The sequence below is a fragment of the Vollenhovia emeryi genome, unplaced genomic scaffold (assembly GCF_000949405.1).
Source record: "Vollenhovia emeryi isolate VEMERY1.0 unplaced genomic scaffold, V.emery_V1.0 DF939191.1, whole genome shotgun sequence".
In the NCBI taxonomy this organism is placed as follows: Eukaryota; Metazoa; Arthropoda; class Insecta; order Hymenoptera; family Formicidae; genus Vollenhovia; species Vollenhovia emeryi.
In genome coordinates, this window is record NW_011967175.1 from 990,096 (window position 1) to 1,009,511 (window position 19,416).

Consider the following 19,416-nt stretch of genomic DNA (forward strand, 5'->3'; position numbering starts at 1 on the left):
TGAGGGGGGGGGGGAGGGGGGGGAGGAGAGAGAGAGAGAGAGAGAGAGAGACATTATTTTAATTAAATTCAAGGGATTACAAAAATTGTAATCTTGACGCGATAATATCTACTCTACAAAATTTTTTCAATGCACGATAAGCATCTGAAAAACCTTTCGCTGGGAAAAAGCCATTTTTAAACTGTCACTTCATTTTGCGGCGAGAACAACAACCAGTTCTGGAACCTCCTGTATACACATGCATGAAATCATGGTGAGAGAAAGGCCCGAAAAGACAGTGGGGTATCTCTTACACGCCATTTCTATTCAATTCCTCTTTGCGAAACACACGTTTCGGGAATGGTTAAACATTAATGGCGCCGAACGGCTAGCGGTACTCGACGAGATTGCGTGCGTCTGTATTATTAAATTCAATCTGGCGATCGGCCCGGCAGATTTATCCGCTTGATTTTTCTCTTCCTTTTCCCCGACGCGACGGTGTAAACGGTTTTTCTCGTCTCCCTGTCTTTGCGGGGCTCTCGCTCCCGCGTGCGCGTCTTTTGTACAGCGCTCATCCCACAAGTAATCTCTCGTCCTGACACTCGTATCCTTATTCCCCGCCTCTGCCTTCTCAGACTGTTTTAATATCCGTCTCTGGCGGAGATACGTCTCAATCAATTTCTTCGCGGGCTTTCCGACCGCCGTATACTCCCGCGGGAAATGGGGAGAAGCCGTCGGGATATTCGGTACCGGATCGTACACAGAAGCGTCAAGGACACGAGTAAATTCCTCCGCCGGTGATCATCGTGTACGAATTCGTGGCGCGTTTGCTTGCTTTAAGATCACCCGAGGTTTCGTTGAGTGATGTTTCGGAGGTGTCGTGCGGGAGGAGGGGAACGGTGATTGCGCGCGGCGCGTTAGAAAGTTAGAGAAGAGAAATAGCTAGGAAGGGCAAAAAATATTCCTTCGACGGGTGACACGCGAGAGGCGTCGCCGCAGACGTCTCCGGGGAAATTCCTGGTCACGAATGAAGCCCTCGGTCGGGGACGGGGTATACGCAGGAAATCTCTCGCAGGTGTTCGTGCCGCCGCGAGAGTATACGCGCCGTATCTCGTCACGGACGGCGAGCGGAAATTTTAATTCCCCGCAAAGATCAGGACGTATTGCGTGTATCGCCGGACGTCGGCGGCCGGGACGGCTCCACGGAATGACGTCGAGCCGAGAAGTCGAGGCAACCCCCGGGCCCAGCGATTCGTATTTATTGCCGGGCGAAGGAGAGATCGAGGGTGGAACCCGCCGCAGAGATTTACGACACCGGTGAATTTACGGCCTCGGGGAGTCGGCGTGTCAAACGCGCTCGAGAAAGGAGTCAATGGCGATTTCATTGAGTGGCAAGACGCTATTAAATGGAAGATGACACCTCACGACGGCGCAGTCGCCGCTACGCACGTAGGCGGCTGTGGAGTCTGGTCGTTTTACGAGGGAACCTTTGCGAGCTGCAAACGCGCGGAAAGAAACGTATCGCTCGAGGCGAAGCGTTTTCATAAATATTCAACGGAATTGCTGAATCGATTATACTTATGTTACGAACCGCGGCGCAATCGTTCCATTCGACAAATATAAAAATATTTGCATTGCAACTATACTTTCGAGAGCCCCCGCGCATGAAATAACCGTAAATGGAGGAGAAGAAAACTGCCGGTCACGATGAGCTTGCGATCTCACACCACGAACGCGTCTTCAAGTTGTATGGCATCGTTACGAGGTTCTACCCTCTTCCTCCCCCGAAGAAATTTCGCAATAGCGCCGAAATGCCCGAACAACAGATGCGAGATGCCGTTGCCCTGGATAGGCCTCAGACATCTCTCCGCCGGCAGATGTTGCAGTTACACGCCCTTGAGCTCTTCTATCCCTCCGTCGACGGGCCCTTATCGACGCGGTGGCAAACACTTCGAACCTGTTCAGAATAGTTGATACGTCCGCGATCCTCATGAAATATGAAGTACGATAGGCGTACGTCAGACGTTTCCATCGTACGATTCAAATGGTATTTGTACAATTTGTCCGAGGATCACGGGCACCTCGGTCTGCCGACCGCATCTCTTATTTACGAGATAACTCGCTCGGGGACTTTCATTTTTATTCATTAATGTCGGGGAGCTTAAGTTGTTAATCGAACCTGCTAACAGTGGACTTTTTTGTATATTTCTGAAGCTAGAAACTCGTTCACGAAATATTTCATATTAATATTAAAAAAGTTACGTATGCATGTCTTTAATAAAAAGTTTTCAAATAATTTACTTGCTTCGAGAGAGAAACTAGTATTATATATTGCTAATAATGTACCATTAAAAGTGAGCGAAGTCTCGGGTGCAGAAAATATTTTACAATGTCAATTCTTTGAAACAGTAAAATCGGAAATTGTTTTAAGATCCTTAAGCCTGGTGGATAACGGCATGATTAGTTATTGGCAAGTCCTTCGTAGCTTAATTTGACATCTGATATTGCATATTTGCTCTCGTCTGCCGGCAGTGACATGTAACGACCTTAAAGAGGATCTTATGGATGCTGACGTCATCTTAAGGAGAAACAAATAGAGAATAATTATCGCGAAGAGAAGAGATGAAATGTCACGAAACAGGCTTTAATGAAAACTCAGGCAACAAAGTAATTGCAGACACGAAAAACTAATGAATTTCTAAAACTGATAAGTTAAAAATGCAATTTTTTTAAATGATAGCGAAAATTATATAAAACCACGCAAATGTAAGATTACAAGTGGTGTAAATAAACTCTGCACGCAAGTAGCTTAATCATCGCAGTTTTCGCGTGTTCTGTCGGGCGGAATCGTTGAAACGCGTTAATCCTTAGTTGCTGAAACTTGCCAGTAGAAAATCCGGAATGTGGTCAGCCGAATGGCGGTTCGCGTCGCGGTAGGATTTTGGATCGGTACCAAATGGATAACAGCAGACAGTCACGACGCGTGACATCGGGCAAACAGTACGTGGCTAGATTCTTGAAGTCAAGGATAAAATTGCGTTTATCCGTAGCCGGGGGAGGGGGGGGGGTTGACGGTCGTCATATGAAGTTTGGTGCATGCTGCATCGCTTATATTCGTGCAAAATCCACTCTCCGAGTGAAGAATTTGGAAATAAAACGCACGTAACGTACGCAATTCGCAAGCTCTTCTAAAATGCACGAGCCATAAAAATTCACCGGGGACTAGGATGGAACACGTTAAACAACTGCATTCGTAGACAGCCGTGAAAATTAGAGCTCGTTAGGCTGCCACGACGTTTTAATTCTACATCGTTAACGAGCGTTGTACGTTGTATTAAAAATAACTAATAATTATTAAATTGAATTACGCACAAATATAGAGGAAAGTCCCTTATTGTGAGATAGGATCCTAATATAGGATAGCTGAGTGAAATCTGTTTAGTGAAAAATTTATAGTTAGATTGTGCAATCGTTGCGAAAAAAAATTTGTGATTGAATTTGGGTGTCGGAAACTTGCTATCTCATATTAGAAATCTATCTCACAATAGAGAATTCCTCTCTAATGATCCGAACACGCAATGTCCTTATTATTTAAGGAATTATATAAAATCATATCACGTCTTCATACGTCCGCGACAGACTGATTCAAATCTTGTTGCGGGAGATGACGCGACAGCGTTAAAATCAAGTCCGTGATCATTCACGTGGTAGTTTGACCAACTACCAAATGGTCAGCACACTGGGCGTGCGATGTTGACTGAACTGTACGTGGCTTGTGTGTATGAATAGCCGCGTATAACGAAACGGATCCTTCCGCACTGGGGAATGGAGTAAACAGGATAGTTTGCAACAAACGTTCGAGGCCAAACTATCGAAAACAACAGTAAAATCACAACGATATCTGTCCCGCAAATCGCGTGCACTTAGATAGGTATTGGTTTCTTCGATTGAATCTAGCGCATTATCGATAGTCGAACAAATGAAACGAGGAAAACGCGTTGAAGCTAGTTTTCGTTAACGTCAATTCTTCAAAAATATGAATATATTACATAACATATATAACATTATAATATACAACACGTTCATATATAACAGTATAACATATAACACGTTCTATTCTTACAACTAAATTAAATCGGTAGACGATACACGATTTCAGTTTCAGATATTGTTTGCTCCTCTCTTGCTTTCTGCTTTTCTTTTACCCTTTCCAGCGTTTATCCCTTAAGCGGCAAAAACAAGCTGTTTTTGCGCGAAACTCTGGGATCGCATTTGGTAGATGAGAGTATGGATCGTCACGCCGGAAAAACAAAGACTCTGATGTAAGTTACACTTAACAACTTCAGTCGTAAACAACCGGAAGAAGTCTTATGTACGTACGCTTCTTCTCCCGCGTTTGCCAATTCCCCCTCCCCCCCTACCATGTATCCAACGAAGCGAACCGAGCCAGATATCACCACGTCAATGCAGTTTTTTGCCTCCCTCTTCCCCCTTCTCTGGACCGTTAACGATCGCTACTAGCTACTAGAGTTCACGTGGTCGGCCATTAAAGGGCCTATGCGCGAGACAGATGTGCACGTCGAGATTGCGAGTATTAATTTTTTCGCTGTCGTAAACGACCTAAAGCGATGATGCGAAAAAAGCCGAATGTATCTACGGGCCAAGTGCGTGGCGCGCACGAGCAAGAATAGAAATTATTTTACTTCTTGCCTCCAGAAGATCTATTCGATTCACCGAATTTATTTCCGCGAGTTCGATAATGCCGCCTATCAAAGGGGTGCAGCGATGACGTTTAAAAGAGACGAACGGAAAGGGGACACAGTGCAAACTTGTCGCAAGTAGGGCGTAATATTTCCGATATTTTCAATACGCGCCTATCTTCCTGGTGACATGTGCTCGTACACATGGACACCCGTGTGTAAGTACACGCGAACCCGTTGTGAAGGGAAGAATATGCGAAGCAAAATGCAGCGGTAGCTTTGGGCTCTATCCTCCTGTCTTTATAGCATATTGCAGATCGGCAGAAGCCGATGGCTTTTATCTGAAAGCACAATGCACGGTTTTCCTTCCAGAGGTTCGCCGACCTTCAATGCCGGTGAAATTTAAAAATAATGTCTCGAAGGAAAAATCACCCCACGCTCGCTGCCTTCGATCGACGCGTCAGCCACCGTTTCCGAGAAAATTGATAAAGACTTGGGGCCCGGTTTCACGAAACGTCGCTTAACTTTAATCTCAGTTTAATTCATGTTTGTTTCTTTCTGGAACAGTTAAAAAGTAAAAGTTCTGTCAAAGTTCTGTAAAAGTTTAAACGAGACAAAGAACGAATTAAGCTAAGTTTCAAGTTAAACAACGTTGGTGAAACCGGACCTTACTCGGACAAACTTGAGATAGTAAGTATTGCCGATATATAACGAAAAGAAATAAACCTTTAATCAATTCAGTTAGTATAGTAAAAACAAATCACTGCTAAAAAATAATAATATCGCTAACAAGTAGAGAAATGTCGGAAAAATGTCGATGGTAATAACTGAATCGCCTCATCGGTCAAGATGGCTTATCGTGATCGACGACCTATTCGCACTGACAAACCAATAAGACGATCCGCTAGCCATGTGCCGATAGTCGAAGGCAAAGAAACCGATCGATCACATCCCCGCAGGGCCCCTCACTTCCGAAAAAGTAATTGTCGACAACGTAACGCATAAAAAGGCGTATATCTTTGGAGAAATCTGGTCTTGATTACGTGCTAACGCATTCGACGTCTCGTTCCCTTATATCTCCCTTTTCTCCCGGTCCCTCTTCAAAAGCTAATTTACGAATCCGACATCCATCAACCGGGAAAAATATTGCGGGCTCTCGACTCGCTCGCAGTCGTCTGCTAAATCGCGGAATATTGCGCGCGCGCGGGGAGAACGCGTTTTGCATCAGTCACAAAATGACACGTATTTTTAATTTTTCTAACGGAATTTGTTTTACATTTATAACAGTCGAAATCAAGTTTTTATTTGCACGTATTCATAAAATTTTAAAAAGCCTCACGAGCGCAACGTTACATAATCGCACGTCGCGCAAACGAGTACACAATTTTTGCTGCCATTAAAACGCGCTCGTAGCTGGATGTCCGGAAGCGCTAGAGCTTTTTACGTCTCCCGTACGTTCAACGGCGAAAAGCGAGCGTCACGGTAAAACGTTCGACCAGCCAGACGAAATAATTTGTATGTAGTTTCGCGCGACGCAATGCGACTGTCGCACTTTCGTTATCTGGCGAACGGAAAGGACCGGCGCGACGGACGCACCCGCGCGCATTCATGTGTTTACCCACACGTTGATTAAACTCCGTGCAGGCGACGGCTATTTATTCATATTTTCGACGAGGCAGTTGCTCAAAGAGCGATTGCAACTGAGTGACACGACTGGGCTTTTATCAGCGGAATCGAGTGCGCTTCATTTTAGGTCTGTTTCATATCGCACTTCATCGATGAGTGAACGCTCTACCGAATCGATGCGCACGCTCGTGCCAGCTGGGCAACGGAGGAATTTAATTCCGTGAAAGATTCAATTAATTAATTTCGCTTGCTGAAAAGATGCAAAGGAATCTGCATTTCTGTGGCGAGAAAGTTTAAAAAATATCGAATATATTAACATCTCGGTGATTGCAAAACGCTGTAAAAAAAAAAGTTCGTCCCGCAATCGCATAATTTACCGTCTGCTCGACGAAAGCTGCGAGTGATAATCGGCTGCGCTTTAAATCACCCGGGCAACGACGCTAAAGCGAGGCGCCGTGCTTTGGAGCCCCGGCTGCTGTAATTGATAAAATAAATCCGCGTCGGCGTATTTCACGGCGTGAGGAATCACTCGTCGCACGGTCACCGTCGCCGCCACACGTTCTTCCAGGCGAGATAAAGAACAGTTGCCGAGGACCCCGTAAAGCTTCCAGGCAAAACGGATTTACCGGGCATTTCGTGCCTTTATTGACATTCGACCGACGATAAAAATAGTCGCTCGCTCTCTTCCCCGTCGCCCATGTTCTCTCGCGTTCCTTCTCTCGCCTACCTACCACTCCGGTGGGTCTATACATCAGCGCACGTAAACCCAAGCCTACCCCTCGTGTAACAGCATTTACCGTCGTCCCCCCCGCGGACCGGCATCACCGCAGGTTGCGGCACCCCCCCGGCCGTAGGCGGTGTGCAGCGCGAGAGAGCTCGTTCTCGTAGCTCTCGCATTAGAGCTTTCGCAATTTGGGAACTCGAAGGGGGTAGACGACGCGCGTTCAAAGTCCCATCAGGTCGGACGGTACAGCTTCGGGGGATAATAGGAGAGGGTGCCCGGTGCGACGGCAGCGGTGGCGGCGGCTTAATCACCCGACTAATTCCGAGCGTTTCGCGATGCACTTGCATGGCGCACGCAGGTCATTCACTCGCCGACGTTAAATTATTGATACTCTGCGGTGCGTACTATTAATGTGATCTAAATTACACATTGTCGGTTACTTTAATACCATTCGATAAATTGTACTTGTCAAACATCGGTCCGTACTCTCCTGTATCGCTCGTTCCTTAATTATAACCTTGGGTTATTAAGTAAATGCCGTTGTGTATGCATATCTATTATGGAGAAGTAGTTTCGTTGCCATGATAAATATGGGCTTAATATTCAACTAATGTATGGAGAAATTACTTTGTCATTTGGCAAAATGACACTTCAATTATTAATGGTTGCTTTAATATAAAAAAAATGAGAAGGAATTAGAGTGAATTGTATGTAGTACAATGTATTAAGGAATAGATATATGCGGCATGGTTGACTAAGTGTTGGTAGTGAATATCCAGCTGTTGGGAGTAACTGAGTGAAGCTTAACGATGTTAGCTGTTGTCTGGAAGGTTCATAACGATCAGCATCAAATTACGGTAACCCCTCTGTCCTGATGAGTACTTAGTTTACCTCGAGGTGCGGAAAGTACCTTTTTTATCGATTTAATGTCTAGACACTCGATTAAGAAGAAAGGTAAACCCAGATTTTTCTCATAGCTTCCCCGATTTGCGTTGGTTACTTCGAAAAAATAATTTATTCGAAGAAACAACATTCGTCCTTTATTTAACAAACATTAAAAATGAAATGAATACGAGGAAAAAGTGTTAAAAAATAATCTTATTAACGATTAAAGTACACATTTTTATACTAAATTCATTAATTTGTTAGTGACGTTTGGTAAGATTTTAATTTTTCGAGTTACAATGTAAGTGTAAAGCAACGGGAACTTACCAAACAAAAGAGGCGGTTCCACGTCGCGCACCGAGAGACTGGACGACGCCTGGGACGCGCTGGATTCGACACTCTGAGTACATCTGAGACGCTTCCTGAGTTTCGGCATGTCGAAGGGTAGATCCCTCAGGTCCACACTGGTCGCGCTTCCGGATGTAGTGGCATCCTGTTGCATTAGCAGCCGTCTTCTTCGCAGCTTCGGCATATCGAAGGGCAGATCCGAGAGCTCCGGCTCGTTGTCGACGAAATTAATGTTATCGAGCTGCGGCTTCAACAGGTGAAATCCGAAAGGCTTGCACTTGATACCAGCGCGGGACTCGATGGATATACCGCTATCCGATCCCTGGATCTCCGCGTCGCCCGACGACGACGACTGCAGAGCAAGATTAATGAGGTTCTTGTTCTGCGGCGTTCGCCGCTTCTTAAAGGACGTGTCCATGGGCGAGGTGACTGTATTCGTGTTGGTGTTGTTGCCAGAGGTGATGTTATTCTCCGCGGTGACACTCTCCTCGGGCGAGGCCTTCTGCGAGTTGTTGTTGCGATTGTTGTCGGAGGTCTCCGAGGCCGGCTCCTGCGACGATTTGTCGGAGATCGGCGAGAGGATATGCAGTTTGGTGGCGTGATGGTTCAGAAAGCCAGGCAGCGACTGTTGATGGTGATGGTAGCAGTTGGTGCCGCCGCTGTCGGAACTGTGCGAGCTCAATGATCTGGTGCTGTGCCGGCTGTCGGAGCTGCTGGTCGACCTATTGCCCTCGCTGGTGCTACTCCTGATAGATTCCATGCTGCCGCCGCTGCTGCTAGTCGCCATGCTCTCCGTGCTAGAATAACCGACGCGACGTCTCGAAGTACGCAACTTGAATTCCAAGAGGCCGGCGTCTCTTCGCGGCCGCACGAGATCGTTCTCCGCTTCATGGGGCCTGCCTTTGAACTCCATTATCGGCCTGTTCTCGCGGATCAGGCTGCGCGGTCGTTGTCTCTCCTCCCGGGGCCTGTCCTTAAACTCCAGTATGAGTTCCTTGTCGAATCGACGACCCTGCGAAGAATCAATATTTTCCTGGACGAAGGTCTTCGGTCGGCTCTTGATTTCGAGAATGCTGCCCTCGCTACTCTGCGGCGAGTCCTTGGCGCGCAACAACGATTTCACAGGCAATCTCATGTCTTTCAAACGGGGGTGATCCTGCTGCGCTGGTAAATTTGGCGCGCTGCGAATATTCAACAGCAAATGGTCTCGGTTTCCGTGGAATTTCGCAGGTAAAGGTGCAGTCGACGGCGGCGACGGTGTGTAATCGCGTGCCGGTAGTCTCGGCGATCCGGTTTTCTCATCGCTTGAATTGATCTGGAGGGACTCGATATCTTGGGACAGAGTAGATATATTGTCTGACTGATGTTGCGATTGCTGTTGCTGAGGTTGTTGCTGCTGCTGTTGCTGTTGCTGCTGCTGCTGCTGCTGCAAGCGGCTCGGAATCGGTTTTGGGCGGAGAAGTACGACTTTACGTCGGTGGTCCTTGCTTGATTGCGACTGGCCGGTATAAGGAAGCGATTGTTGATGTTGCTGCTTCGACGTGTCTGTTGACGAACTCGTTCTACTCACTGGAACCGTACTGCTACTCCGTATCTGCATTTCATTTTATTTCATCCAAAACTCGCTTTTCACAAATAGAATAATAATGGGATTTATTTAGTTTACTTGCATATCGAACACAAAAGGAGGTTTAACGAAATGTCTCGAAGGAAAACATAGAAATGAATTGGAATTAATTAGAAGAACTGCAAAATAAGGACGGGACAATTTGCAAATAAAAATTGCACGTGCAATTTAACTCAAGATCGAAGCAACAATTTGAAATCTCCGAATGTATGCGCATACATACCTGGGAATGCAGTACCGCGTGATTGGTGACGCGATCGAGATCGTCGAGATCATCGTCGGAGCGATTGACCTTGCAGTCGAAGGCCGTCTCGTAGAGGTGACGTTGCCTGGCCATCCCTTCCTCGTCCTCTTCCTCAGGCTCCGCGTCCTCCTCGTCTCCCTCCTCTCCCTCGTCCTCACCCTCCACGTCGTCCTCGTCCTCGACGAGTATCGGCTGCGGGTCTATCCTCCGCGTACGTCGTAGCTTGCGCACTTGGTGCCGCGTCACTTGCGGCTGCCGTCGGTCTAGCTCATCCTCCTCCTCCTCGGGCGATGCAACGCAGGTACAAACGGTGGTAGGCAGGTCATGGCTCAGCAGCCTATGCGGAGGCATGAGGGTGTGATCCCACTCGGTGATGATGCACGACGAGAGGATCTCGTTTCTGGCTGGGACAGCATGCTCGCTCCCCGAAGTGGGGCTTACTAGATCCTGGCTGCGATAGTGCGGCGGTGGCGGCGGCGGTGGATACGGCTGCTGTAGTTGCTGATAATGCCGTGGCTGGGACGAGTACGAGCCTCCATCACCCGCTACCGAGTTTCTCTTGGCTATACCGGGTGTGCGCGAACGCTCGCCCGGCACATCGAGACTGACGCTCTTCCGGTACTTGCTCGGCTGCGATTTGGCCAGTTGCTCCGGTACCTTGAAGAGATCGCCGTAATAGTAGGGCGACGGATGACGTACAGGTTGAGCGGACTCGGTCGGGGATTGATCGGCCAGATGCACCAGGGCGACGCAATCCACGAGCAGGCCGTCGGTCGAAGTTAAAGTGTCCCTGTCCGCCGATGGAGCACGAATCGAGGAGGAGGCGTAAACGCTGTTCTTTCGTTTTCTAACGACCACTGCTCGCCCGTCCTCGTCGTCCTCGCACGACGAACCGGATGCTGAAGGATCTGAAGATCGATCGAGATGAAACGAAATGTGATAATATTATGTACAAGATAATTCGGACTCGTTTAAAACGTTCACAATGCATCAGGGTAGAAAACACAAGGGATTCATCGATCGTGAACGCAAGGATTCAGAAGATTTACGGGTAGAAAGATGTCCTAGCCGTATAAAGCTCACTTTCGAGAACCCCGAATACGGTGCGAAATTTTCATAATCGTTCTATTGTGGAAGGAAGCGCGGGGGACTCGGGTCGCCGCGAAGGAAGAGAACGAAAAAGCTTACAGGGAAAGCAAAATTGCCTTGAAATGGCAGCCTTATCTCCTTAAAAATCACTTTCTCCGTCCATAGGATATTACCGTAATGGTCTCCGGCTTCCTCGCCTGACGTTCTGTCCTTGCTCCACCCCACAACCAACCACCCCTTTCATCCTCTTCGTATTCGTCGACCCGTTCGAGCATCATCTAAGGCCTCTTTAGTCTTTACGATCGTGTCACGGCCATTCGCGACATCGGAGACGGGAGAAAGAGAAAGCAAGGTCGAGCAGATGGAGGGGGCACGAAATTACGCGGACACCCGGTACATTATACAGGCAAGGTACACATGCGAAATAGACGAAAGGACTGAAGATAATGGGCACATTATGCTCGACCGGAGAGGACCCCGCCGAAATCCTTCCTCGTTCCCTCCCTCCTTGCGAGGGCGGCAAGAACGAGATGCGCCGTAAAACATGTTGGTTGCTGCTTTTGACAGGAACCACAGGCGAACTTGCCGAACGAGAGAAAAAAAAATTGTTATCGGAAGCCGCTCTGGTCCATCGCATCGTCCAGCCAGCACCACTGGACCAGACACAAAGGCTCGCAGCATCAGGATGCGGATATCGACCGCTTAGAGTGCAATAGGCGGTCTTTGTACGTCTCTTTGTCGCCGGGTAATTTGTTTTTGATCGATCCTCGTTCACACAATATGAGTAATCATATCGCGCGCGCACGTATGCACACAGTGTACACGTAATTGTTTAACGGTATGGAATTACGCTTTGTTTATCTTACCGTTTAATGCGCTCAACTTTATTAATATCCATGATTTATTTAATGCTCGGCAAACTCGGTTTTCCCACACTTTCTATATCGAAGACATTACTACGCTGTTATGGCACAATGGATATTTTGTAATTGCTCAATACACACAGGTGGTAGAATGTACTTAAATAATTTCGAATTTAATAATCTCAATGAGGAAAACTATGCACGGGTTCAGTCAAATGAATTATATCGTGCTAAATTTATCAGTATAATGAATTGAGAAAAACCGACAAGGGTCCAATAGAATGCGGATTCGCCTCATACTCCTGTATCGTACTCAAGTAAAATCACTGTGGGATCCATAACGCGGCAGGATATCCCCAATTTCCGGCGTATTTCGCTATCACGAGAGGGCTTGAACTTCATTTTCCACGGTCAAATACAAAGGAGTGCCGGCGGCCGGGGGATTCGCGAAGCGCGAAATGGGGAATTAATTCCTGGACAATGAATACGGCAAATTATCGCGCGATCCGCCTGTCCCCATAAAATGGGGACGGACCGCGCGCAATTCTATTTTATCTTTCCTTCGAATTCGCGGCACATTCTTGGCAGCGAGTGACAAACGGCGAAGAAGCCCCGGATACGAGAAGCTGCAGAAGAAATGCTCCCTGCGACACCAGACGTTGTCTACGTATTCAAACTTTCACAAAGGGGCAGGATCGCGGAAGGCGACTGATGACCCATCCCCTTCGCGGGGATGAAAAACGGGAGGATCTATTACCTTCTCTTTTTTTTCCACCTGAAGCCACTTTTCTACCGACTTTGTTCGGGGGCGAAACTTTTCAACGTTAAACTTTTAAACATTCAAAAAAGTGCAGCGCGTGGGATTAGAGGAGCCAAGCGCCGATCCGCAGGATTAATGGTAAAAATACAATACCGGATGTTGCAACGTCAGAGAGGAATGCTAACGAGAAAACGCAATATTGTTTGCACAGTTGGTGTAATATCACGATAAAATTATATCAGAGAAACGTGCCGACACAGGGGAGCCCAATCCTCGGCAAGCCAAAAAACAAAGATAAAGAAAACTTCCCCGTGGAAGATCGAAGGCAACATGAATATGTATTTGCATCTGTTTCATTCGGGCAACTCAAACAAGACGCAGGATTAAATTTCGGGAAAGTAAACATATTAAAATGCTGCAACGAGCAAGAAAACGGTATCTGCGTTCGTTACAGTATCCGAGGCAATCTCTGAACGAAAAATGTGTATCTCTGCGTCAAAAAGTCAGAACGTGATGACACAATGTTACGTGGGAGAAATGCGAAAATTACGTTTCAAGGCTGCCCTATATATGACCAATTGCATCGCCCATCCACGTCGAGGCCGATTATTCGTTCGCGAGCGAGAAAAACTGCAATGGACAGCAGCACGGCTTTCCATTGAGCGCGCACGCAAACATATATACAAAAGCACGCTACGTGCTGGTGGGTCGCCAAATTGCAGTGATATTGATTAACGATCGATAATCTGATTTGCGAGATATCTGTCGAGGGTCGACTACACGAAAGAGAGAATGGGAGACTAGAAGCTTGATGATCGAGCAGTTCGATTAAATTGGACTGGATTACATATAGTAGCTGGAAAAAAAGTGCGCACGTTCGCTCTCGCGGATGAGCGAATTTTTTAAACTGATGGGTAAAATATTCGGGACAGTTCAATCAGCTGTCTGTACTTGATGAATAACACATCTGACACGAGTTAATTTATAGTAATATAAAGATATAATTATGAGACTAACTTCTTCTCTAAATAAGTATTTACACACTTTATCATCACATCCTTTGTGGAATTATATATTATACAGAAGTAAATCCAGCGAAAAAAAAGTTGTACGTAAACTGAGACGAATAATGAAAAATCTTGCGACGGATTTACGAATAAATGGCTAATTATTGTACGTAATACGATACGATCGGACGTGTACGCGAATCAGTAACGGATACTACACGCGAATGAATGATCGAGTGACAGAAAATGAAAGAGGGTACGTGTATGCAGAGTTAGGGGCGACGATACGCCGGGGGTAGGCAGCGCGGTGTCTACCCTAATGAATCTATTACGGCCGGTGAGAGACAACCCTCGCCTAGCAATCACTACAGATAACACGAAACGCTGTCGCATGCATCCTGTTTACATGAATCCGTAGATAACGAAAATGAACGTCCGAGACGATCTATCTTGGATTTACAATGCGCGTGATCAATGTGCGGACTAGTGCGAGGACGCATAAGAAATTCGCGCACAAGAATTGTTATTCGCATCGATTAAGGTCAGTAGATAACGATATTATGATTGCACTTAATTCTCGATTAGGAATAGTCGTCAGGGCCGCGGAACATTATTTATGACAACTCGCAGTTAGAAATTACTTATGGACCTCATATAACGTTAAATAATTCATAGTAATACCTGCCAAATTATCTGGGAATAAATAAGATACGGCCAGCTTGATTTCATATAATTATCATCAAATAATTAAATGAAGCTTTTAGGTGTACAAATAATTTTACATTATTAAATAAACCGCAAAGTTGAACAATACAAATGAAATTCTAAAATGTAACACAATGATGTAATATTACTCGAAATTTTCGAAACATATTTGGGGCTATTTAAAATTATATCATTATATAGCTGCCTGAATCACGATAATTATACAATATATCCTGTTCCGGCAGGAAACATTATTCCGACAAACGTCATAACCATCTCACCATGCTACTAGCGCAAAGCTCTAGAATTATTCCGACGATTTTCTGCCTCCGGATCAGACTCTCGATTATATGATAATCCGGAACACGTGGCTTTATTTTGCCCGCGATAGTCGCAACGCGGTTTATGCAATCTTCCGTTTCTTCTGCGATTGACGGCGATGGGGCGAGCAAAATTCCGGGGAAATCTTTATATAAAGAAGATCGCAACGCAAGCTCGGAGCCACTTCGCTCCGCATTTTATTAGATATTGTCCCCGTAACGTAACCGAGGTGGCGAGAGTGTGTCTGCGGGATATATGGATCGCGGGATTGTATCGTCTTTCAGAAAGAAGAGAAAGGAAACGATAAAGAAAGAAGTAGGAAGATATAAGATGGCCGGCGCAATTGCCCGACCTCGGACGATATCGCCGGCCAACGTTCAGGAGGATCTTCAGGGCGTTTTACGAAGCGGCTAAAGATTACGGGCCAAGCTGAGCAACGACGAAACGAAAGCCAATCTCGGTTATTGGCTCCGTCGCGTCAGGATCCACGGTTACGATCGCGAGATTGGCCAAAGTATCTCGTGCGAAATGTGTCAGCCGTGTCAAGGGTCGTGGAAGGGTGACACTCGGACGGACGAAGATGAACATAAACTATCCGAAGGTTATCAAACGCGTCCAGGAAGTCCGAGCTGATGAACGTCGCGATAAGTTTCTGTTATGCAAAGTAGCTCGAATTAGTCAGTCAGTGTCGCCTGTAATTTCGTATTATCCGATGTAATGTATGATTGAAGCAAAGATTGTTGGTAGCGCATGGCGATAAAGCGAGTCTGACGCCAGCATCTCTTCTGTATAAAAATATATTCTTCGAACCCCTTTTATTATTACGTCCTCTGTCATCTTTTCCGAGGTAAAAAGAAGCTGCTAACAAGCCAACGTTATGAGGATCACGATAACGATTACAAGTTATCACTACAAAGAGAAGAAGATATCGCAAAGAGAAGTCACTTTGAAGAGAATCTACTTGGTTTTTAGAAACCCGCTACAAACGCGCGTTCTCGAACGCGTACGCATAGTCGAGATGATTGAAGCAACGACTGATTACGAGGGTACGATCCTTTAGAGCGCCGCTCCGACGCACTGTCCTTTGATTACTGTTTCGTATAAAGCCGCCCATCGATGAAACTGACAGCGTTCAATTGAAAGGATATCTTTCTGCTTGTGAAATATTGTTCGCTTTTTGATAATTTCACTGAAACATAACTAACAATCTTTTGCCCAGCTGAGATTTAATTCATCAAAAAGTTTTTTTTATCAAGTATCCATTGATTCTGAGTGAAATATTTCTTGCACAGTGGCACGCAGTGAACTCTATACATACTGGAATGAGTGATCTATTGTTCTGGCTGTTGCCGAGAGAGAGGTGCGTTTGGGTGAATCCTTGTCTCCTTCTAGTACTACCTGATTGGATAGTCGCATATAAATGACGAGAAGAAGGGCGTTTCACTCATTCCAGTATGTATAGAGTTCACTGGTGGCACGAAACTTTCTCCCCCCCCCCCTTTCTCTCTCTGTCTCTCTCTGTTTATTGAACGCATAGAACACACAACTCTAAAACGCAGACTTAAAATCCCTAACGCTTCGGCTGATCCTCGACGGTGATTTCGCTCCCTGTTAAGAGCGACTATGCGGATGCAGCTCTGCGTCGTTAGCTTCAATTGATTTCATTGCCTATAAAATCAATGTTTAGGCTCGCTGGAAAGGGTTTTGCGGCGGTAAAAAAGGGGGTGCGAGGTACGGCACAAAGTTGTCGCTCACCGGGGCAGCGCGACGCGTGGATTATTCGCTTTCCTGTCGGTAGACATTGCGCAATTGAAATCTACGTCGGTGGTCACACGCGAGCACAATCGTTTGCGGGCGAAGAGGGTTGGAGCCGACTGGAGGTAAACCGAGAGGGTTTCGAACGTGCCCGAAACCTACCCGCCGATTTCGAGCGTTCGCCAACCGTGCGTACCCCCGCCCCTTTATGGACTCTTCGAATTAATCGTGTCGCGAGTTTACTTTTGCTTTCAAATTCAATCTTACGTTCCGCTGCTCACCGTGCGGCGGCTCATCGAGTTAACGAGAAATCCCGTATTCGCTTTCAAATCGTGCGATGCAATTTTAATCACAATCAGGACTCGTGTACGATTTAACATACGAATACTCCATTTTACCCTTGCAGAAATTTTTTCTTCAAAATTTACCCGTGCTACGAAAATTGGGATTAACAATTGATAAGTTACAGTGGGTAAATATATTTCTCAATATTTTACTTAAAAAATAGTAATTTCAATTTCGAATGCTATAATACAGTTTCTCTCCGTTATTATTTCGCTCGCTGCGCCAAACCTTATCTCAGGGGTCACGAATCTCACTGGAAATTTCAATAGTTTATATGGTAAGATAGGCGATCTTCAGCAGCTACGAACGTTTCTTGCACGACGAGAAAGCATCTGACACAGAGATTAGGCCAAGCGCGCGCAAAATTGTCTCGCAACGATATGCAAATCGCGGCATAAATGCTAATTGTAATTGCCCATGAAATGAATTCAAGGGCTCCCTCCCGGCGGAGGGTTCGCAGCTTAGTAGCGATCTTAGCCCTCCGAGTCTGCCGAGTATCGAGCGACAGGGGTGCGTGTGTTATATTTTTTAAAATTCCACATCGAGTTGATTTTGCAAACGGAATAACAATGTTATTCATTCGTTTCATAATAAACCAAGAACACTTTTTGCAAGCAGTACATCCTTAGCGCAAAAAAATAATATCCCGCTAAAAAGTTATCGGAAAACACTATTCGCATACGAATATCGTTAGCCACTTTTTATTCACCCTACACTCTCCGCATGAACATCCGAAAAGGCAAATTGCCAAAGAGAAAGCTAAAACAGTGGCTAATCGGAGAGTGGGCTCGGTTTTACGGCAAACGAAACGAAATGATATGGTTAGGGCGTTAATTTGCGTCCCGGTATATATCGCTAACGAGAACAGAGGACGCGGTGAGTCGGGCAGTTTCAAATGAAATCTGATAATACACACTTTCATAACAGAGTTTGGAAATAACTTCTTTGGATAAACGTCGCGTAGTTAAACCGAAGACTTTGATGTCGATTCAATCATGCCGATATTGCAAGGCACGTCTCTCGATATGACTGCGCGTGATAAACTTTCCACCTTGCCACCGCGATGCGCGAATTTAACTTGCGAAATTGCGCGGGGATTAAGATCTCGCCTCCAGATCTGAGCACGTACTTGCCGTCGGACGAGCCGGAATTATGCGGGTGACAGTTTGTAAATGATCTAGTTTACGACGCGAGAAAGTGAGGGATATGGTGCGGCGTATCCCGAAGTAAGGCGGGAAGGAAAACGGTGATAGGAAGAGAATGAGACAGATTGGGAGGGAGAACAAAGAATGGAGGATGAGATTGGAGGACAGAAGGATCTTATCAGTTATTAATTTTCAAAGCAATTAGAGTTTTTAATCGTTTATGCGAATAAAGGGAACTGGTAGAAATCGAATATACTCGAGTGCGTTTAATCGTAATAAACGTGCATTTATTGCACTTAGCTGGACAAGCTGAAGTTAGACCCCTCAGGGGCTCACATGTGTGTGAGTACGGGATTGGCAACCCCGAGGTACCCCAGCCACTCAAGGCGTGAGAGTATAATCTGGCTACTCCGATCTTCTGGGGATACGAAAGTGGAGATCATACTACGCTTATTTGTATCTAAACCGTATAAATCCAATTTTTTAAATATAAAAGATTATAAATACTATTGCGAAGTCGGAGCTTGAGCAAGCTGATCGTTGGAGCAAATAAAAAAAGAATTAAATCAGACGGCATTACGTTAAAAAGTTTGGGGCTCTAGTTCAATGCGACTCTGCGCGCGGTATAAATTTTCGCTAACAATATATGTACGTCGGCAGCTTTTGAACAGCGTTTGATGAACACCAGGCCCGCCTTCTCCCGCTCGGACGCCGGACAAACCGACGGACGGATTGACATTTGCATACGATGGACCCGTACGGGCGTTAACTGCTCGGGGACGCGGAATGAGCTACAAGTCACCTGGTACCAGTAATTGAAATGAGGGTAACTTTGAAGAGGGGTCGCTCGAACAAACGAGGAGCTCGAAAAGTTCTTTCAACGACATATCGTACATTCACGTGATATTGAACGTAATTAAAACGATGGTAGACTTCTTTAAAAAAAAAAAGATACGATTAATATCGATGGAACGATTGAAAGAAGGAATGTACGAGTGTTCCAGAATTGTCATCACTGGAGTGAATAATTGCAGAAGCATCAGTAAAACAATTCATTGGGCCTGGATTCCTTTTGTAACGCGATCATAATGTTATTACTGTAAAACCTGAAAATGTATAATCTCGTTTGGTGAAAAGCTTTTTTGCTCTTAGTTCACCGTTGACAGTATAACGTATTTGATTTAAATCATGGCAGAGTGCGCGTTCCAGAGAAAGGCAAGAAAAATCCGTTGGGTGGGCTGGTTGTGAAACACGGTTAATAAGTGGAACGCCGCTGGAAAATGCGGCAGCGAG

At 45.9% G+C, this 19,416-nt stretch overlaps 1 protein-coding gene across 1 annotated transcript in view; it reads right to left on the reverse strand.

The window, feature by feature from the left end:
• LOC105562300 overlaps positions 1 to 19,416 on the reverse strand; it is a 32,559-nt gene that overhangs the window by 5,703 nt on the left and 7,440 nt on the right. The window contains exons 3-4 of the mRNA XM_012013043.1: positions 10,113 to 11,041; positions 8,242 to 9,856 (exon numbers count right to left, since the gene is read on the reverse strand). Of these exons, the coding sequence (XP_011868433.1) occupies positions 8,242 to 9,856; positions 10,113 to 11,041 (2,544 nt within the window). The remainder of the gene's footprint in view (positions 1 to 8,241; positions 9,857 to 10,112; positions 11,042 to 19,416) is intronic.